The sequence below is a fragment of the Strigops habroptila genome, chromosome 1, assembly GCF_004027225.2.
Source record: "Strigops habroptila isolate Jane chromosome 1, bStrHab1.2.pri, whole genome shotgun sequence".
Lineage (NCBI taxonomy): Eukaryota > Metazoa > Chordata > Aves > Psittaciformes > Psittacidae > Strigops > Strigops habroptila.
Genome location: NC_044277.2, coordinates 38,370,706 through 38,394,038, shown reverse-complemented (window position 1 = coordinate 38,394,038; position 23,333 = coordinate 38,370,706). Strand labels below are relative to the sequence as shown.

Genomic DNA, 23,333 nt, shown 5'->3' with positions numbered 1-23,333 from the left:
GCTTGCTTCTTTCTCCACTATGTCTTTTCCTCTTAACTCACTCTGATGAGCAGTGTCTCGAGCAGAGAGGAGAGCAGAGTGCTTAGAAAACTGAGCCAGAAAGAGGCCTTTACTTTCAGGTTACAGTTTCTTGACTTCTTGCTCTTTGCCTTCTGCTGGCCAACCTGTCTTCCATGCTCAAATGCAATATGAAATCCTGGGGATAGTGTTTTCTAATATAGCTTGAGTATGACTAGAAAGAGGAATACCTAAAAGACTAGACAGGATACCACTCTGCTATTCATGGCATGGCAAATCATGGTGTTAGTATGCCTGCTGCCCTAAAATTTAACATTCTTTTTGCTTTGCCTTTACCAACTTCACTCTAAAAAGGAAATGGATTCTACATTTAAACTAAATTCTCAAACTCTGTAAACTTCCGTATGCAAAAAAAAAAAAAAAAAAAAAAAAATTAACTCATTAATTCATTTACAAATATTCCAAAGTGAAATTACATAGATTTTCCAGAGCTCAAAGGCTGTATTACTTTGAAACAAAAGCAAGAGTATAAGAAGTATAAACTGGCTTGTAGATGTTCCACAGTCCTTAAAGAGAAATGTAGTTAAGATTGGCAGTGTAGCATTTCAACACGTTCTAAGCACCTGCCACCTTGAGTGAAGCTCAGAAATACCTCACCATGGTATCTTCATTATGAGCATCAGCCTTTCTGACTAAGGAATATGAGCTGGTAAAAAGTATTTAACCTAACCTTTCAGGAGATTAACAGTGGAGAGCAGGAACACAGAGATAGAGCATTTTTTGCTTTACTGTACTTAGTAAGGCAAGACTTGTCACAGTACAGGTCTACATACTGACTTCTAGACACGTCTTTTATACAACCTAGTGCCCTGTGTTTTCTCTTAAGCTAGAAATAACTGCATGCCACACATCTCACTGATGAGTGAAAGTACTCTCAAGCCATTGATGTGCACACCATATTCTACAAGAGTGCAACTTGGTAAAATAAAGCATCAGAAGATTCATATTGTCTTACCTTTTTTTGTAGTAAGTCATGGTTTGGAATAGCACCTAAGTGTTTGTATTCATACAATAATGATGATGTTGTATGTATACACTTGTAAGTACCTAACATCTTCATTACATCTTTTCCTAGCCCCTACTATACTATTAATTCAATAAATAAAGCCAGATTTTAAAATCTGTTGAGTAAATTATGCCTATCAATGATTCTGGAAAAGACATAAAGGTTTTTATCTTCTATAGCTCTGCATTGGACAAGTAATGTACAAGGGACACTGAACTTGGCAAACGATCTGAACTTGGAAGATGGGATCTCCAATAAAAACTCAGTGAAATATAACTATACAATTTAAACAGGCTTCTGTCACAAATGTCATTTGCCATGTTTGTAAATGAACCAGGGTATTGCCTTGAGTCCATTGCTTTGTTTCTCATTGCCCTGACCCTTCAGGTTCAACCGGGATTGCATAAGGCTTAGGAGCTCCAGATAGAACCTCCTGGCCCACCTAAGACCTTCCCATGCTAATTCCAGCTGCCCAGGTTTGTGGTTAATTCCTGAGTTTTTCTGAGACTTGAGCATGGGCTCTCCCAGGACACACACCAGGACACTGGATTTCTAACCAATAGGAAAACCTTCAGGAATACATGACAGTGAAAGACTCCACATTTTTGTGGTCATAAGTCTGTTGAGTATTTACCCTGATTACGAAAAACAAATTGGACCAGGAAAAATACTTTACAAGTTTTCCTTCCTGTCTGATTACTCCAAATCAGAGGACTCTGAGGACTTACTCTCAGGACTAAGATCAAAGACTGAAAAAAATCATATCATCATGAGCACCAAACCTTGGTTTACCTTCTGAACAGCTGAATTTATCAGTCCAGATTGCTTTCAAATCTTTCTTTTTTTTGCCTTTCCCCTGCTTTGAAAAATTTCTTTCCGCATTAATTTGTTCTCCCAGCTATGTTTTGTGTTCAGGTATTCCCTTCTCTAAAGACCAGTCTTGAGATGAAATGTTTCTGGCTTGGAAAGCAAATGCAAATGCCTTGTTAGCAAAGGTGAATTTATAGAGATATTCAAAACATGCAGCAAGTTCATGACTATTTATTATCAACCAGAACTGACAAGTTTTGTGTATACAAATTCTGTAGATTCTTGCAACTCCATCAAAAAAAATTTTTATTCTGGTGCCTCTTTGCAAAGCAAGATCTTATTATTGATAGTCAGGCCTCACCCAACACAAAAGGAAATTTTCTCTCATGAGATGAGCAGAGTTAATCTGCTCTAATCCTCCACAGGCCTGGGCCCAGAAGTCACAATATTATTCTTGGCCTGCATTCATTCAGAACTCCTAGGAAATGTATAGAGAATCAACTAAACCATTGAGAATGAAGGAAAAAAAGAGCACCATTATATTGGAATACTGGGCACAGCCCACTTATTTCCAGTAAAAAAAAGGTATGCTTATCCAGCAAAATGAAATTATGAATGCAGTAGAAACTAACATACTTGTGTTCACTTAATCAAGCATGTTTAACACAACCTGTGTTGCTTCATGTTCCCTCTGACTGTTCCACATCACGGTCAGCACAAGGATAACAGCACAAGCTGCAATCAGATCTTTTTCTAGACATGCCTGCCTTTTGCTTCTAAAACGTGCTTCCTGAAGACTTAGCATTTCACTTGTATTTCAGGATGCTCCCACATTTGCAGATGGATGCACTTCTCCTTAAAGGATGCCTCCTGAATTTGGGAGGAGAGAAGGCTAGTGTCCAGAAGAATGTGCTGAACATTGTTGCTAGCACAAACAGTCCTCCTGAAATTCCCCATCATCTAGGTAAACTCATTCATTTGTTCTTGCCTTCGAAAGACTAAGTCCTCAGACTAAACTATCAAAGTTTTAGAACTCTGCAAAATTAAAGCTAATCCATAGCTCTAAATCTCCTTCACTATGACAGTTTCTGGACAACTTCCCTTCCCATACCACAAAAAAAAAAATCCCCAGACAACTGAAAAGCTCAAACTTACTTGCTGCATTGTAGGTGAATGTAAAGCAGACTGGACCTGCATTGGTAGCTGGTTTCCAATGGACTGCTGCATTGAAATCGGCTGGTGCTGCTGGATGTTGAGATGCTGGTGCAGAGGGGGGCTGATCTGAAGAGGTGGTGGTGGGGACACAGCCATGTTTGCTATGGAAACAGTCACTGGCATTTGGTTGTTGGGCTTGGGCGCTATGTTCCTGGGGATATTGGCATGCATGGCAGTGATGTGAGGATTCATTCCTGGTTGTTGGTGGTAGTGGGAACTGAGGTACAGTGCAGAGTGAGCCTGGGAGGGCCCATGAAACACTGACTGCTTTGAATTCATCATCTGAGGTTGTGGGGAGGCTTTAACATCAACAGGTTCACTGTAGCTCTGTTGAGAAAAACAAAAACCAGACAATACTTAGAAGCTACAAAATGCTGCTATTCTACTCTCTGTTTAAGAGTCACACCATGGGAAAACACATATCTGGACCATTAAATTCTCCTTGAAATGGAGTTTGGTTATTATACAGGCAAAAGAGTTAATCCCTTTTACCTTACACTTTTCAACATTACGAAAAAAAAAAGTTAGCTCCTCTGTTTCCTGGTCTAGCCTGACATTTTGCTTTTTCCAAACTTGGAACTGGCATCACTGACATAATAACCTATGCAACAAAGACAACCAAGCCCATCACATTTATTCACATACACAGCCACTAGTACTGTTCTCCAATTTGATGGCCTAGTTGAAAAGAGATTCAGGAGGGTGGGTTCCAGCAAAAGTCTGCAGTGATCTTTGATACGTCTCAACTTCCCATCTGCAAACCAGGGAAACAAATTTCGGTGTCCTTTACCATACACATTGATAACTGCTAATAGCGCTTTATTAGTTAGCCAACGTGATGAAGACACTAAACCCCATTCACAGTTGTCCAACTGCATTGAACAAATATGCTAGTTGCTGTGCCAATACCTGTGTTTTGATGTCTGTGCTGGGCTGCTATCCATGCCAACAATCAAATGTTTCATAAGCCATGCATTTAGAAAGATAAGGATATTCTGAATAATTTCATTCTCAGCAAAACTTCCTTTGTTAATCCAGTTCATAAAGTTCTGAAAATTCTATTTAAAACTGATGTCTACATACATGTGAGACTGCATCAGACACAGGGAAACTGTCTTACTAAACCTGGAAGAATACTGCATAGAGTATTAGAAAATGTACAGATTTTCAAAAACGTTATGGTCTACCTTGATTTCTTCTTAAAGATGTTAGTAATAAAACCTTTTCATTAATGAATGTCAATTTTAATACTACTCTGTTCTAGTATTTATAACTTTTTATATTTGATTTAAATTGAATTTATTAAGTTGCTTTCCATACCCTTATTTTCTTAGATCTTCTCAGTGCTAACTCTGTGAGCTCAAATAAATGATGAAAAAAAAATTAAGAATTAACTCCCATGAGCTTATGGGTGGGAATTGTAATTTGCAGCTAAGACATAGTGGGATTAATAGTCAGTGAAAGGTGAAACATGTTGGAAAAAAATGGCAGAAATGTTCCTCTGGAGAAAGAAGTCACTTTGTCAAAACAAGGGCTGAAAGATGCATAGATGCCCTTATTGTGTGTTCTCCATGTCATGTTTGCTCAGTTTACAAGTCAGAGTAAGTTTCATGTTACTCTCAGCACTCTGGGGTCAGTGAAGTCTATTCAGATTCTTTCTGAAGGATGTACCATCACCAACAATCTGCTGACATACATGTTATTGAAATTGCTTCTTTGTATGTGATGATAAAGATGAGAAAGCTAAGTTCATTTCCCTAAATATAACCACAGTTCCATTAGCAAAGCCCCCTTGTTTTCTCCAGTAAACTAAGGACAATTAAATGAATATGATAAAATAAATGCAAATCTCTGCTTCTGTGGATCTGCCTGGCTCTGCTTGCATGTGGGTGTAAATGTGTGCAATATGTATTATATGCATGTTTGCAGGATTCAGATGCAGACATAAATAACCACAGATTGTAAATGATAAAACCTGAAAGTAGGTGCAAAGTCTGGCAGTTTTTTGGTATTATTTTTAAAACTCTGAACTAAAGTTCATGAATACCTGAGAAATATTTTCTCTCTCTCTCTTCCCATTGTATTTTTAGGAAACTCTGGTGAGTGTGGGAGCAAAGACTGGCAGGTTTGCTGAAATTTCAGTGATTCAGAAGGTTTTCTAATCAGCAGCATGGCCAGGGCCCTCCTCTCAAGTGTCCTGGGCTCTTTACACATTACAGAAGTAACACGTACAGTGCTGTGTTTTACTGAAAACAGCTTGCTTTTCCACAGTGTAGCTGGCATGCTTTATCTGGTCCAAGCAGGGATAATTGCTCCTGAAGTGTCTAAGGGCAGATTGGTTAAACAATTCCTCCTGGTGAGGAGGTATCAAAACCCCTTTGCAGCACTATTTGTGACGGACTGCCACATACTTACATTTCATTTGTGACTACAAAGATGCTGCCTCTTTACATACACCTCTTTAACAAAGATTCAGTGAACCAATTTAATTATTGGGTAACCCGAGTCCACACGTAAGTGGTGAATGCATGGCCCATACTGATAAAATTACAGACGTATCAGATATTTAGTATCATTTAATACTCCAAATACCAAATGAGGTTAAGAGGAATTGTACAGTCTAAGGCCAAAGATGAACAACACTTGCTTTACCTCTGAGAAGAGCATTTGCAAAGTGATCAAAAGGGACCGTTCCAGTTGTCTAGAGCTATCAATCAGCTTTCTGTATGTTTCACTACCTTCTGATGCACTGAAAAGCACAACACTTCAGTTTCAGACCAAGTATTTTGCTGTTACTTAGGACACTTTAAATATGTGATCTGAAGCCAAATTGTCCAATATCAGTGTAAAACACATCAATATTATCAGTTACTGGTAATCTTTATAAATGAACTCATTAAACGCTATTCTCCAGCATACTGCACTTTCAGCTTTTTCTAAGGCTGGGTCAGAAACACAGATTTTGTAAGTATTGCTGAAGCTAATGGAATAGGTGATGTCAAATGTTTTGGCTTTGTTATGTGTCTTTACTGTGAAATACACCAAGAGGTACAGATGAAGCACAGGTCACACTACCATTTTGGGCACTATTACAGCTTTCACGGATTTGAATGGGCATTGCATCTGTCCATTAGGGCATCAGAGAGCCTTAGACAAGGACTTTTATTATGGGTAAAACTAGGAATTAAAAAAGAAGGGATTTGATTAGCCAATACGAGCTTCAAACGAACGGTCACGTTCCCTGACTTTGCAGGTTGGTATTCAATCAGTTTTCTCTGCAGAAAAGGACTTGGGGGTGTTGGTTGACGAAAAGCTTAACATGAGCCGGCAGTGTGCACTTGCAGCCCAGAAAGCCAACCGTATCCTGGGCTGCATCAAAAGAAGCGTGACCAGCAGGTCGAAGGAGGTGATCCTGCCCCTCTACTCTGCTCTTGTGAGACCCCACTTGGAGTACTGCGTACAGTTCTGGTGTCCTCAACATAAAAAGGACATGGAGCTGTTGGAGCGAGTCCAGAGGAGGGCCACGAGGATGATAAGAGGGCTGGAGCACCTCCCATATGAAGACAGGCTGAGGAAGTTGGGGCTGTTCAGCCTGGAGAAGAGAAGGCTGCGTGGTGACCTCATAGCAGCCTTCCAGTATCTGAAGGGGGTCTACAAGGATGCTGGGGAGGGACTCTTCCTTAGCGACTGTAGTGGTAGGACAAGGGGTAATGGGTTCAAACTTAAACAGAGGAAGTTTAGATTAGATAGAAGGAAGAAGTTCTTTACAGTGAGGGTGGTGAAGCACTGGAATGGGTTGCCCAGGGAGGTTGTGGATGCTTCATCCCTGGCAGTGTTCAAGGCCAGGTTGGACAGAGCCTTGAGCCACATGGTTTAGGGCAAGGTGTCCCTGCCCATGGCAGGGGGGTTGGAACTAGATGATCTTAAGGTCCTTTCCAACCCTTACGATTCTATGATTCTATGATTCTATGATCCAAGAAGAAGAGGAAAGAAATAATTTTTTAAAAATCCTCTTTAGTTAATTAATCTGCCCAAAACCAACACTGACAATTTACGTCTCTAATTTTTGGCATGAAGTTATAGGATAGAATTAATTTACAGACACATGCAGTGGAGACCAAAATCACAAGTCCATACACACAGGCCACCAAACATTGAAGCTCAGTATGTCCTGCATGCACCAAGGTCTTCTACTAGACATGCAGTAAGTAAATCTTTTCTCTCTACTATCAGAAGTATGGTGTTGTAGACCCACCACTAGAGGGTGACAGAATATTATATTTAGTTAATGGTAGGAAGTGGTATTGTACACATAGATTAGCCAATATACACTAGGACCACAAACCTAGCTTTTCCTGACAATCCTTTATGCTCTTTGAGTGGCTTTTACTTGTTCTGGAGTTCAGGTCAAAACCTTACTCTAAGCCTTTCAAGTTCTCCATAGGCTAGAAGCAGGCTTCCTTTTGGACCTGCCTTTCCATATAACATCATCATCTAATACTGTTGCCAAATTGAAAATAAGAAAAAAAAAATCAGAAGCTGAAGACAAGATAGGTAGGCCAAGGCAATGGAATGCTACAGAAAAAATATGGCTGCCCTTTAAGCACAACACAAACTCAGAAAAAAGAACATTTTGAAATCCCAACAGAAAGAGAATGAAAGTAGAAAAGATGCAGGAAAAAGAAAGAAACAAAATAAACACTATTCTAACTGTGATGATAATGAATATAATTATATTAATTAAAAGTACTGGTGGACCCTCAGTCCACAGAATGATTCTACTTGTATTATACTTTCAAGGAAATGTATGATTATATACATATGCTTGATGTTCTTCAGAGAAAGCATAGAGAGTTGATAATCTTGCACGAAGTTTGGAAAGTGCTGAATCAAGTTCTTTTCACCAGTTTTCACCAAACTCATGCCTTTCTTTCCAATTCTAGAGCAAAGTGAACATTCCCATCCACCTTCTACTCCCCTGTTATGCACCAGAACCCTTTATGCATGATTGCCAAATTAAAGAATTAAATTAGGTTAAGCGGTTAAGCACTGCTTATCCAATTGTGCTATTCTTTTCTAAGGACAACTACCCCAGGACTAATGGTCTTTATCGCAGACTGAATTCAAGCACGGGGGGAGTGTCAGTTCCTTAGAGGAAAGTGACAGTGGGATTTCCCTCACCCAAAAACATTTAACCCACTCCTACAACTGAGAAATGATCTTTGGGACGGACGTCCTGCTTAATTTAGTGGTGTAAGAGAAAACAGCAATTGCCTAGTGATGCCATTCTGGCATCTCCACAGCTTCCTTTTGCATATAATTTTGCTTCCACTTTGAAAAGTTGCACTTCAAACCCTCACCTGTATACCTGGGTGACCACACAGCTGTAGGGACCTAGGTGCGGGTTTTGATTCTAACTTATGACTGACTTATGGCTACTGTTGGCTCTTCTAACTCAATTCTGTTGAAAGGTAAACAACACCCATGTGATTGAAAGTAAAGCAAGGACGTGTTTTAACAAGGCAGTACTCCAACGGCCTGATCCATAGATTCCTGAAATGAATGGAAAGTCTCTTATTAACTTAAGTGGAATTTTGATCAGAGCCCAACACTGTTACTTCAGTATTAATGTCTAGATGTCCATTTCATTTTTCATGAAAACCAGGTATGGCCTAGCTAACAGAGGCTGAGAATCGTTCCCAATTGATGAGTGCTACTTTTGACCTATCTTTCTTCAGAAGCATACCTAGAAATTGTAAGTGCCTGTATTTACTTCACTTTGCTTTTTTAACATGTTAATGCAGTTATTGTTAGAAATGTTGCCAGCAAGTAGGACCATATAGATATATACACAGATATGTATATGAACATCTTCAATTTACATACTGTATACATGCTCATGCTTTATATTCAGCATTATCTATGACAGCATATGAGACCATAACATATGGGAATTAAATAAACACATTTGCAATAATTTCATTCTAGTAAGCAGTGATAATAATACTGCTGTTTGCAATACAAAATCAAAAAGTCAGCGTTGTCTCAAAGAAACCATAGTTGTTCTACTTATAGAGAATAAAGGCATTTTCCTTATTCTGTAGATTTCACAAAATTAGTTACTGATCAAAGCCTTTCAGCTGGAGCAATATAATTCCAGTCATTTACAGACCAGACATTATCAAAATACTTCTTTATTGACATCAGCAATTAAGCTCTCGTTTATAGTAGAATATTCAGTAAATACATTCAGTACATTCAAGTCATTTAGTAAATATTTTTGGTACTACTGGATGCCTATGTGTCCTTTAAATACATGCTAAGAAAACTCCTAAAGGGCAAAGATGTGAGCCCTATGGCCAGTATGGCCAGCATAAACTTTCTATCAATGCAAACAGCTTTATTTGTGGGTAAACATAACCTATTCCAACCTCAGAAGATTTTTTTTTTACATAGCCAAAATGGTGTAACACAGTGTTATTTCAAATGAGAAACAGGTGCTTATCTTTAAATGAGAAACAGAGGTTTGGCATCCTCTCTTCACAGACAAGAACATGTATTACGTATTTCAAAGCCTAGAAAAGCGTTTAACTCAATTCAAGTTTTACACGAACGTGCCAGAAACCTATGTAGTTGCTACTCTGCCTCTTTTCATGATGGAGCCATGTGCACATCTAGTGGCTGGTGTCTGTCATTAGGCCATGATGAGAAATTCAACAACTTCTAAGCTCCATGATCAGAATGAAGGTTACGTTCAGGTAATGGCAGTGATTATGTCAGCTGGTACCAGGAAGGTCCAGGGTATGCAGGCTGTGATCAAACTTAGGCAGGCCTGACTTAGCTTTAAATGAGTTATCTTCAGTACTGTGACATTAAAGAGGTAGATAGAAGGAAATTGGCTGAATATTTATGCAGCTCCTACAAAGCTTACCTAAGCTTAAGTTTACATCTGCTGTCTTTGCTGTCTCTTTGGTGGAAGGAACATCTTGAATTGTTTATTCCTTCTCTCAGCTTTTCTGTGTTCACGTAATCCTGTCTGTTTTAACGTTTCTGACATTTTAGGTCACTTCCAACCCCAAGCCTGTCCTTGAGAAGAATCTCTCTTCTAGCCTACATGGGCTCAGCCATTTTATTAATACTCTTGTAAAGCTGTTTATGAGAGAATGACTGCTCTCCCTGGCAGTGTTTTCTCTTTCCTGCTTAGCTCTTTAACTCCTTCAGAGATTCCTCCGACTTAACTCCATCCACTCCGGTAGAGAACTCATGCAAATTTGCAGTACAGCTGCCTTTCCACCTAAGTCACAAGAGGCTCTTACCAAATGACGTTTCGTATTTTGTTAATTCCAGTCACCTATTGCAATAACAACATCTGGGGCTCTAGAGAGTTCAGAAAGCTTTTTGACACATTCTTGATGTTTCAGAACAAAGGAGTAAGCCACGGGTTGTCACCTATAATTAGCTGAGGTGGCTCAGAAGAACATCTTCAAATCTAAATATACATTTTGTCATCATCTACAGGGGATTGTCATGGATTCATTCAGGGTATGTAAGTAAAAATGGATGTTTTATGAATGTAACCTGGGTACATGTGATAAAGGATATGCAACTTTAATTTCATACAAGTGTTTTAATTCCCCAAATGGAAGCACTAGGCTAATAGGGAAATCTAGTTTTATTAACTCACTTCAAAACCAAACACAGCTCCTGTCCAAATCAAAATCTGGCTTCTCTCAAGCTCAAGACATTTCTGCCATTTTTGGCAGAAATTATGTGAGAGCTTCTCTCAGTTTTTGCACTGCTGAATGTAAAGCTTCACAAGATTTAGCCTCAAATTGAATTCATGGCATTAACTTCAATATAGTTTGTTCTACATTTTCAGCTGCAGTAGATAGTTGGTTTCCTGCTAGATAAGAATATGGTTGGATTTGTGTTCTTATCAGATTAGACAATTATTTTATAAATTTATGTATTCACTTACCAGATACTGTGATACATCACATATTTGCACATATCTAATTTTATTTATGATTTCTTGAAAATTTCTGACTACATTATAATAACTCCAGAAAGAATGCAATACCAAGCTATCACAGAAGCATGAAGTACATGCTATAAAAGCCATACCTTATAGTTTTCCCAGCTAGGGATTCTAATGTTTAACAGAAAAAAGTAAAAGCTGTAGATGCATGTCATCATTCTGGGGTTATTCATTACTGTTTTAAGGGAAATATTGCCAAATGCCTTGTAGCACTTCAACAGCTACCAATAAAAAAAAAAAAATAAAAATCATGCATCAAACATAACCATATTTTTTATTTATTCTTCCTCTGATGCTTTCACTCAGAACAGCCTAAACTGTTTTATGAAATTTCAAAACATCTGCATGGACTGGAGGTAGGTAAAATATAGGAATCTGTTGTCTCAAAAACCAGAAACCAGGTGCTTTTCTGCCAACAGCAGAAGTGATGCTGCTCTCCTTATGTGCAATACCTAACTGATTAAAGCACTGATCAGGAGAAAAGACAGTTCAGTCATTTACTCTGTCAAGAGATATTCAGAACTGTGTTTCCAAAAGAAATGTCCTAAACCCCAGCAGCTGCTTATTTCAGGGAGGAGTGAGCCAGGATACGGTGCTCCCCTACATCTGAAGTTTGGCTACTATACAGAAAAGAATTTGGGATTCATTAGGCTACAGAAAACAAAGTGTGGAGGGAGCACACCTGCACATCAACATTTACTTAGGAGTGGGGAAATGCACGATCTGGGAGAGCTGTTATTTTTTTTTTTGCCTATTTATACATTAGGCAAATACACATATGCATATACGAACTTTTTCATGTATATTCACTGCAGCCTTAAGAGACTCAGATTCCTTAGGCTGTTCAACTGTATCACAATATAGGCAATCTAACAGATATTCTCTCTGCCTGAAAACTCTCTGGTTACAAATTGCTGTGCTAATGGCATTAAGGCAATGCCACTCTTACTAGATATGACCTTTAGTTTCTTTATGAAATGTAATTGCAAGGTGATGGGCTAGGAAAGCTATGCCTGCCATATACTTCAAGAAGCAATTTCACATGTCCAAAGGATCTGCACTGTCCACAAAACTGAAAAATGTCCAATGCTTTTGCTGCAATGTCAAGTGAGGACACCGCTTTGACTTAGAGAGAACATCAGAATTTTGAAATATGCTTGAATATTTTGAATTTGAATAATATTCTCCTAGCTGAGAGGTTTTAGCTTCAGCCATAGCTGCTAAAATATGTCTTCATGAAACTTGAAATTGTGTCACTACAGAGAGAAAATTAAAGATTCATTTAGCAAGAGAGAACAAAACAGGAAAGAAATCTTCTTTGTACTATTCAAACAGTTAAGCTTTTACTGCTATAGTTAACATACATATATGTATCACTTATATGCACATACATATTATGCATGCTAAATACGTAATATGCATATATTGTTATATAAATACACATAGTTGCACATATATAATATATGAAAGTATTCAACATTTACCCATCTATATCTGTATTAAATACATATATTTAAAAGATGCAGCAAAAACTCTAATGTCAGCCAGAAAAAAGGGCTTGTTAAGCTAGAAAAAGTGCTTGTTTTATGAAAAAGTAAAATTGCAATTCACAGCATTTTATGTAATGTTGTACAAATTACCAGATACCAGAGACTGCATTTCTGGACCTGAATAGTACTAAAAGTTGCAACTAAGGGCAAATATAAAGACACTTGTTTACAATGCAAAGGCTTAGTCAGTACTATAAGCAATATGGCAAACTGCATAGCAGAAGATATAATGCTTTGTAAAGTGATTTTTACTTTACATATCAATTCCTACACACATGAACAAACTTGAGAACAGCCCCATTAATTTCAATCATTATGAAAAAGGAGAAAATACAGGAAATAACCTGATAAATTAAATGTGGATTAATGCATAACTGACATTTACACAATCATATGTTCACCTTATTTACTGGGTGGTAACCCTATTTTAAGCATATGAAATGAGACTCACACAGAGCGTGGTATAAAGTATAAAACATATCGTGAGCAAATCACTAATATTGTATTAAAGCATTTTTGGAAAAGGTATGTTACTTTTGGCATGTCTTAACTTTTGAGAATAAGGTCTTGGAATCTTAATAATATTCTCTAGAAGCAGATTTTATGGATGATAATATAACACATAGACATGAAAGACCACATGGACTCCAAACAGTCTTAATAATGTATTATATATATTTCTTCATGCTTATATTCTTTGTCTACACTACAACTCTTCTGGTGCCACATAAATATTTAATAATGATAATTTAGAATATGCTGATATAATATTACATCTAGGTATTTTACATCTTTATTCCAAGATGGACTTGCTTTAGTTACATGCCCGCTCTGTTGGATCTGTTTGTTCATGAAGAGTAAGCAATTAGTATTCAGGTTCATTAAGTTTATATTTTGATATTTCCCACACTAGAGGAAAATATTACATTATAGGCAGAATTTAAATAATTGCTTAAAAGTTAAGAAAATGCTTCAGTGCTTTTCTAACAGCAATTTATTGTCTTTCAAAAAAAAAAAAATCCGATTTCTTTTATAGATACCATTTCAAAATTATGCTATATAGAGTGTTATGTAACAGTCCATGATGTGCTGAATAATGACATCCAAGTCATTTTCACAAGTGAAAAATTGGCTTCATACATTTCTTCAAAACCTATTGGAATATTTTGAGCTTTTTCGACCTATCTTTTGCCAATAAGCAGGCTATTTCGAAAAAATCTATTTGTGTGCACATGGTACCCTTTCTGAAGGCAATGAGTATTTCTAGAACCAAAGACCCCTAAGATAGAAATTAAAGGTACCTTGTAAATCACTTTAACTAAATGCATTAGCCTTTATGATGGTAGCTATAAAATTAAAATGCATAAGACACAACCCCCCCAAAATGAATGAGGTAACACCCATATTTCAGGCTGTTAAATCTGGAACAAACACTCGCTGAATACTAAGATAATGTAGAAAGATGCATGAAAGGTCCTTGTATGGCTAATCATATAGTCTTCCCCTGATAACATATACAAATTAATATAACATCAAAAAGTATAGTGCAAGACCCCAAAAACATTTTAAACAAACAAAAAGTTCTACTCATGTCACATATTCTAGTCCTTCTTACCTCTAAAATTACTTCTATTTATGTAAGAAAAAAATATATTTTAATTTGTTTTGACAGACCCAAACCAAGTGATTCTAACTGGTATGAGTCTGAAGTTGCTCAGTTGATTTTTCACATTGACACAATGCAGTAATTTCACATTCTTCTGCATATTTTAAGGTCTATTACAGATTTTAAAGAGTCTATTTCAAAATTATGGGCACTAAGAATGTTTGTATAAAATCATTTATAAAATCGCTACTAGCTGTGTACTGGGGATACTCTTGCGTATATAAGAGTATAAGAGCCTTACGGTGACCTACGCTGTGCTCACACAAATTGCTTGCTGTATATAAAATGGAGATTCACATTTTCTTACAAAAATTTGCTATGTGAACTGAATTTGACTTTTTATGTATTGTGATTGCAAAGTAAAAAGCGGTACTTAAAAATACTCCAACAAAACCAAACCCAGGTATGATATGTTCTTTTCCCTTGTAGGTGGAACAGTGACCACCTGGCATGGCATGTTTGTTATTTTGAGGTCTTTTTACCATTATATCTCCTTCCCCTGTTGAACTGCAGTGATACTCCCAGTCTGACAAAGTGCTGTCTCTCTGACCAGAAGGATAAGCATATATTTTCATGGAGAGATCACTGTGTTTATTGAACATTTGCACCCTAAACCCAAGTTTAAGGTAATAACAAATAACACTATTTGCACTAAATACGATGGTGCTCAGCACCATATAAATGCTGAAAATGGTTTGCAATATGTCACTATATATATGTGTGTATGTATATACATTATGTGTTACCTTGGATACAAGGCTTGCTCTGTAGGCAGCTAACTGCTTCAGATATTCCTTCTTGGCAGCTTCAGTTTTCTTTTTGTATACCTAAAAACAAAGAGTGTCACATTGGTAAATTAATCTGGTTTTGTTTTTATATATCACCGGTGTCTCTCATGCATCTTCATAAAGTCTTTCTAAGTAAACAGCCTTTCCTCCTCATATTGCTTGAAGAGTGAAACAATAAACATCCAATATTTTAAAGAAAATATTGTTCCAACTGTGAAACACCCCTTAACTACCCAGCAGTACTGAAAAAACAATACCCCTCATAGCATCTCAGGTTTAATTGTTCAAAGTGAAGAGCCAGGCATGCCTTCAAATGGGACCTTTAGGGATGGGGGAAAGCAGGCATACGCCCTTCTACTGGTTTCCACTAGTGAGATGAGTTAAGACCCTCTGGGGAAGATGAGAATGTGCAGAAAGACATTTGAGCTAAATGAAGGTGGAGATCAAGGCATCACACAGATCAGCCAAGAGGCTTTCTCTCTTCCACAGATAAACTGTTGGGGGCAGTCAAAGAAACTTCGTGGAGCTGCTAAGGATAATAAACATAAGTCATTATTCCAGTTTGATCCTGTATCAGTCTTATTAACTTCTTGGGATCATGGATCTATTTCTGCACATTTCTCTCAACTCACCAAATTATTTTAAATGCAGCATGTGCACAATCTCATAATAGACTAAAATGCTTGGAGAATCACTTCAATTTTACACAAATTTCAACACCAAAGATTATCGGGAGGGTTAGGCAGGACCTCAGTAGGCAGCACTACAGTAACATGATGTTAGAAGAGCATAAGTAGATACTCAGGGTTGAAAGTTCTCAGGAAGAGAACCAGTTCCCGACACATGAAGGCTAGCTAATGACTTGCTGTTAGCCATGTCAAGTGACAGATTCGGGAACAAGTCAGCATTCCTCTTTGCAAATATTATCACGAGTTTCTCACTAGTTCGTATTTTTTTCTGAAAGGGTAGATTTAGGAGTCATGCAAGCATCTTGGTGTCGTGTAACTAAGCAGGATTGACTCCTAGCTTTACTTGTTGCAGGGAAAAGTTTAAAAAACGTCTAAATGGAAGGTTTAAAAGTGAGGGAGACAAATGGAAAGAAAATTTACTTTTTTATTGTTGTTATATTTCACAATTTTTAAGTCACATGCCAGAGATTAGTTCATGTTTTCATGGACATTTGGGATTCATGGTATTACACAAAATGGAACTGCCGCTTTGACTCTCTGCTGTCCCCTTTTCCAGCCAAGTGCTGGGCACCTGTGGAAAGCCTCCATGTAAAAGACTATCCACCTTCCTCCTTCCATTCCACACTGACTAGTTAACAGAGCTATTGATTCAAAGGTAAAAGATAGACAAAGCTATTTATGACAATTTTGGGGTATTCTCCTGATTTCCACAGCTGAAAAACACACACATATATCTACTCCCCAGAAGGACAAACTTTATGCAACTTTAAAGTGATCTCTTTTGACCTTCCAATGCTCCAGTAAAACCAGCAGTCCTGTAATGGAGAGGACCTGGCCATACAGAATGCACACACACACAAAGGACAATACAGTTGCAGGCTACTAAGTGAAAGTGGTACTGTCAGGCTGGAAGGATCTAGAACACCACCATTTTTGTAAAAAATGTGCTCATGAAACATTTTTTTGTTTCACTGAGGCTTTGCTTTCAGAGACAGAACAAACTGTAGATATGGGCTGCCTAAAAGGATTAAAGATTTTGCTTCCCAGGGAAGCAAAGGATCAAAATGGAAACAGAGAAGTCTTAGGCTTTTAAAATTGTAACTATAAAGACAGAGAAGAAAAAAGACTGGTTTTTGCTGCGCAACTGTATCTGTGTACCCTTGTAATTTCTCCAGATTAAGATAAATATATAGTGTTGACTGATCTCCTGTTGTTTTGCAAAAAAAATGGTAGCAATTTGCTTTTTAAGTTGTAATCGCTTGTGATTATTAGGGAAATGTACTGTTTGTTTTGAAAATGAATAAAAAATTAGGCAACAATCTGTTCCTAGCTGCTAAAATGAATTTAGCTTGACCTACAGAACAAAGACTAAGTTATACTGCTTTGTATATTGCTATGCCTCTGCATCATTCTGATAGCCCGTTTAAAAAACATAGCTGAACAAAGAATTTTACACAGAACAATGATCTTCAAAAGATCATGTATCTACTGCTTCTGCACTGGATTTTGCATTACACAAATATAAAAAATAAACACTCCTGCTGTGCTCTTACAGTCACAGCATATTGAAAGAGTCCTCTGGGACCTGACTTTTCCCTCACATAGTCATATTGCACAAGGTTAACTCAACGATATGAAGCTAACAACAATTCTGTAAATCTCCATCTAAACCATCACTACTTCACAGGAACATCATCATACAGCCACTATTTTATTATTTCCTACCTATACATCTACCATGTTCAGTGTACACACTGTCTTGCCCACTTTCCTTGGGTCTTGTGAGCCAATAATAGTCACATGAACACCATGTCTTCAACAGTAATATAAACATTAACCATGTAATAGAAGGTCATTATAGTAAAAAAAGTCCTTACTGGATGTGGAAAGGTTTTTGATGACCCCAGACTGATCCGATGTCTTGCATTGGCCAGAATGGTGCCTGCAGGCTGGCTTGTCTGGAGGGTGGTCAGCTCACCCCACTTTGTCCTTGTAAGAGCACTGGCATGTCCCCTAAGAACAGCTTGAGCTCTTATATGCTGTTGTCCTTTTGAAGATGCTCACTGTTTAGGTCAACATACAAGTGGTTTGATGATCCTCATGCTAGTTTTGCACATTCTGATTGGTCCTGGCTTATCCTAAAAATCAGGGTAAGTTCTGCCTGTCTGGTGAGCTGTTAATTTTCATGAGTAACAACAAGGTCTGGCTGTCAATATTTTTCTATGAAGTCAAACAAACGTGACCCTGGCAGTGGGTACCAGTTCACTGACTTTGTGCTAGACTGGACTTGTGCTGGGTGCTTATGAAGGCAGGGCAAGTGAGAAGCATCCGCAGTATTTGTAGCAGCACCTCAAACAGGTATGCGCAAGTCAAATGCCACTCCCAACTTCTTTTTTTTTCCTGCAGCTGTGAGAATTCTTAGCCCTCTGGCTTAAATAGTTTCGTGTTGTAGTAAGTATAACACAGTTGCATCCTTGCAGTGCTTTTGGGGAAGAAAAAGGTTTGTATCGTCATTGATATGTGCTTTAGAGAATGGCAGAATCACTTAAGAGTTTCATGCTTAAGACAGTCCAAATTATGAAATGCCTCATTTTCAATAATAATTTAACTTTTTTCCTGTATCAAGAAGCTTGCTTTTGCTCTGTTGCTTATCTATAGTGTATTGTGGGAATATTTAATTTCATTTTTAATCTCAGAAAACTCTTATAAGGTCATTTTCCCATCCTCCATCTAGCAAGCAACAATTATTAAGTAAGTAACTTGACAGGAGCACATACTTATGGAATTAAGTCATTTCTATCTTGCTTTAATTCAACTAACATGATAATTGAATGTCAACTGATTGTCATTCAGGCAGTAAAGGCCTATTCTGATTCAGCAGCAGATTTGTTTCCTTACACAATATTTTATTTTCTATCTTGTTCCTGTTGTGGAAATTGAATATTGGCAGAAAAAAACCCATAATTTCTATATATGCAGGGTGGGTCAGTTTAATTTATTCTTGTTCTTTTCAGCATGCTGTAGAAACCCCAAAACACGAAGATTACATTTGTCTACAAATGGAAGCTGCTGGCATTATTTTCCCACTGTGCTACACGAATGCAAATTTACACAGCATAATACACAAGTTCTGATTTAATTATATTTCCAAAGTGTACCCAGTAAGGTAGCTACAAGTTCCCTTACACTGTTTAGGAAAGCATGCAGCAACATAGAAGACACTTTCCAAAAGAAGTATAAAACTCTCCTTTGTGGCTATAAGTATATGTAAGATAGCATTTGAATTAGGCCATCAGGGAATATGAATGCCCTGGGCTTTTCCATGGTAACATCACAGCCTGGTATCAGCCCTCAGGCCATTACACAGGCACCCTTTGCTCAGATTCCCTGGGCTGACCATATACGTGGTCTACCAGTGCTGTAGCAGCGTACATCAAGGGCTGAAATCTTTTTATTAATAGTGATACACATCCTTAAACTGACTGCCCCAAAGTTTCATTTGGAGATAGAGCGGTTGTGCGTTATATGGTTAGACACAGCACTCACGAATACTAGATTTACCAAATTAAAACCACAGTAGAATATCTGCACTTCTGTTTTATGATGCCTACTTCTGGTCATGTTTTGCTTTATGTAGTTTAACTGCTGCTTAGTTCCTGTCTTCCTGGATCATAAATTCTTTCAGGCAGGCTGTGTCTCCTGTGCTCTTCTACATGTGTGATAATACCAAACTCATCGCTGATACATATAACTTGAACATACCTGTAATACCTTAAGCCAAGTTTTTGTTCTGGTTAGTCATCTTTTCCCAATGAACTTCCTCTCAACTTCCTTGTGGAGAATTATTAACACATCACAGCACACTACGCAGCAGGACTCCTACCCCGTCCCATGTGGCTTGCACCCTTCTGCCAATCACCACAAGAGCCTAAACAGGCACTGCAAACATCCTCAGTTTTGAGTATCAGTGCTAATGGAAGAAGGTACCAGTTCCCTTTGATAGAGTCTTGGAGACAGTGAGCTAAACTGCTCTCAGGAGAAAAAGAGACTTTCAGAATTTGTGCCTCATTGTAGTCTGACAAAGCTTTGTGTCTCCTAGCTGACAAAGCACATTACAAAGAACCACGCTAGTTCCCTGGCTTTGCCTAAATAACTGGTGCGAGGATGAAAAAGAAGGGGAAGTTTTCAGTTTATCTTGTGGCTGTCTCCTTAGAGCTGACACTTGCAAGCAAGTTATGTTTGTCTTTTTCAAATGATGTAAAGGTGCCCACATTTGTTTTGATGAAAGTGTTCCATAAACCCCCCAAAATAGTATATGCAAAACCAGCAAATCAAAAAGCAACATGACCGATTTTTGTTTTTTGGTCTCCACAGTGTTATTAGCCTTGGGAGTGTCATTTTCACAGGCTACAGTTACAGGAATGGCATCTGATAAAATACAGTAGGCTGCAATCCAGAATTAAATTCCACATTCAGATTGTCATTCCGGGCCCTACATACATAGGCTTATAGAGAAAGCATGTATTTTTTTCCAAGTGGGAGACATATCTCTAGTTTTAATCTTCTGATTTTGCAGCAAAGGCACCTAGAGCTGCACACACTCACTAAAATATGGACAGAGATATTCCCACAGCAGTCAGGAAAAAAATTCCTCAGAATTGCTTAATGGATACTGAAATATGTTACCATTTGATTTTTAATCTAGGTACACACAGTAACGGAAAGAGGCCCAGGGCTAGCTGTATGGCTCAGCAGTCTCTTTGACTGTAGAGCATGAAAAAGACACTGATGACATATTATAGGCTTAGGGGAAAGATTTCAGTCTTTCTGGCATGGAGGGGAAAGATCACAGGCCAAATTCAGCTCTAGCACAAACAGTGAGACAACAGAGATCACTGGAAATTGCAGCCATTTGTGCCAGGCCTAAATTTGACCTTACAGGCTTGATGCTTGCAGCTTATAGGAGCGGGACTGTACATTTTATCAGAAGCACGTTGGATGAAAGTTGGGTACAAACCAAACGACATTAAACATATGATTTTTGTGGTGACTGTTTGCACTTGCTGGCGTTCTTATTTTTAAAAAATAAGGATGTAAGCCTGAATGGAGCATAACAGTTGGGCCTAAATCCAGTTTTGCATGCAAATGATTTAAAGACATGTTTCCTATGGAGCTCAATTGTACTGACAAAGGGTGGAAAAGAAGCATGAGTAGAAAATTAAGACTGTTATTTATGCATGTTGCTCTGGCAGTACTTGGAAGCCAGGGTCCTTTTGGCCCAGCTCCTTCCAATTACAACAACAAGGTGAAGTGCAGATAAAGTCAATGTTCATAACTCGGCAGCCATGTGCAGTATTTACCTAGAACCTGTGTCTGTTGTATGTAGCTAATGGATATCAGAAATTCACCCTGGTTGGGGGGTATCTGATGTTCCTTGTGACTTCGCTGCTCCTGGGAGGCTGTAGGAAGACCCAGGTGGGCTGGTCAGGAGGCCAGTAGAATATAGCCTGTATTACCCCACACAGAGTAAGATGCAGCAGCTCCTGTGGTGACCTACTTTACTTTATATATTTGTGGTAAAGGGGAAGGTTTTCCACCCCAATTGTGGTGCTGCTCAGCTCAGCTCTGGGTGGGAGAAGGAGATGCCAGATGCCAAAAGTCCTGCAGCAAAAATACATTGCAAACAAGGGGCCTGACACAGCCCCCTTCCCAAGCCAGTGGAGGTTAAGGGATTCTAGGTCTGGTCCTGTGGAAGCCAGGGCAATATCCTTTGTCTGAGACTACATTTCATATTTAATCATAGAATCACAGAATCACAGAATGGTTAGGGTTGGAAAGGACCTTAAGATCATCTAGTTCCAACCCCCCTGACCCCTTGTGGCCTCCTCTGGACTTGCTCCAACACCTCCATGTCCTTCTTATGTTGAGGACACCAGAACTGTACACAGTACTCCAAGTGGGGTCTCACAAGAGCAGAGGGGCAAAGCCCAGCTGCTGGCAGAGGAAGAGAGAAGGAGCAGACACCAGGGTTAGCATCAGTTGTTTTAAACTCTCGATGCACTCATCTAGAGCTTCAAAGAGCAGAGCTGCAATTTCAGTACGGCAATTTGTCCAGAAAAGCACTGGATCTCCCAACAAGCCTAAGGTGCACCACTGGTAAAAGCGACTCTGCTCGTGCAGAGCTGGGAGGGGAGGTATAAAGTTGCTGTCTGTTGTGTCTATTCCCAAAACCATTTTGTTTGTAATTCACTTTGGCAGTGTGCACACATAGACGTGCCTTAGCTTCCTATTCTCATTTACAGAAATAAAACAAAGCTAAATTTAAACCTCGTGTGGTTATCTACTAAACTGAAGGTACATTCTCATCCTCTTACAAATGTGTTAAAGTTACTCCTTAGAGATTGTTTCATTAACATGGAGATAATAATTAAAAAAAAATACAGTCCTTTTTGAAGGAGGGACAAGAGAGAGATAGACAAACACCTGTGTGAGTATATGAGCATGCTTAAGAGTGAACAAGCTGTAAGTATCTGTTTTCAAAATGCTACTGACAAACTTGACCTGATGGTCTGCATATCCTCTGGAGCTATTCTGAACCTGGGGAGGAATAACCCCAGGCACTGGTACAGGCTGGGAGCTGACCTGCTGGAAAGTAGCTCGGCAAAGAGGGACCTGGGGGTCCTGGTGGACCCCAAGCTGTCCATGAGCCAGCCATGTGCCCTTGAGGCCAAGAAGGCCAACACTGTACTGGGCTGCATTAGGAAGAACACTAACAGCAGGTTGAAGGAGGTGATCTTCCCTCTCTACTCAGCCCTGGTGAGGCTGAGGGAGCTGGGCCTGTTCAGCCTAGAGAAAAGAAGACTCGGGGGGGATCTGATCAATGTGTTTAAGTATCTGAACGGAGGGTGTCAAGAAGATGGGGCCAGACTCTTCTAGGTGCCAGACGATAGGACCAGAGACAACAGATATAAACTAAAACACAGGAAGTTCCACCCACACATGAAGAAGAAATTCTTTACTGTGAGGGTGACTGAGCACTGGAATAGGTTGCCCAGAGAGGTTGTGGAGTCTCCTTCCTTGGAGATATTCAGGAGCCACCTGGGAATAACCGTGAGCAGTGTGCTCGAAGTCACCCTACCTGAGAAGGGAGGTTGGACCACGTGACCCCCAGTGGGCCCTTCCAACTTCAAACATTCTGTGATTCTGTGATTTCAGCAGCGACAATACAATCCCCTGAACTGTCTGATGTCCTGACACCAGACACGACACACACATGGCCACACAACAGGAACATGATGGCTCTTCCATCCTTGGGAAGAGCTCATTCGTCACAGCAAATGACAGGACAGTAACACAGCATTGCACCCTGGAAGGAGGAGGAGCTAGGTTAGGTGTCCCCATTGGCCAAGGCAGACGAGAGCCAAGGCCTCATGAAACACTGGTCTTGGATCAATTTCTATCTGACTTTTGGTGTCTCGGGTCATGAGAGAAGC

At 38.9% G+C, this 23,333-nt stretch overlaps 1 protein-coding gene across 3 annotated transcripts in view; it reads right to left on the bottom strand.

Annotated features, from left to right (window-relative positions):
• Positions 1 to 23,333, bottom strand: part of TOX (thymocyte selection associated high mobility group box) — a 231,268-nt gene that overhangs the window by 10,597 nt on the left and 197,338 nt on the right. For all 3 annotated transcript variants that reach the window (XM_030501033.1, XM_030501040.1, XM_030501024.1), the window contains 2 exons: positions 15,110 to 15,190; positions 3,050 to 3,436 (listed from right to left, as the gene is read on the bottom strand). In XM_030501033.1, the coding sequence (XP_030356893.1) occupies positions 3,050 to 3,436; positions 15,110 to 15,190 (468 nt within the window). The remainder of the gene's footprint in view (positions 1 to 3,049; positions 3,437 to 15,109; positions 15,191 to 23,333) is intronic.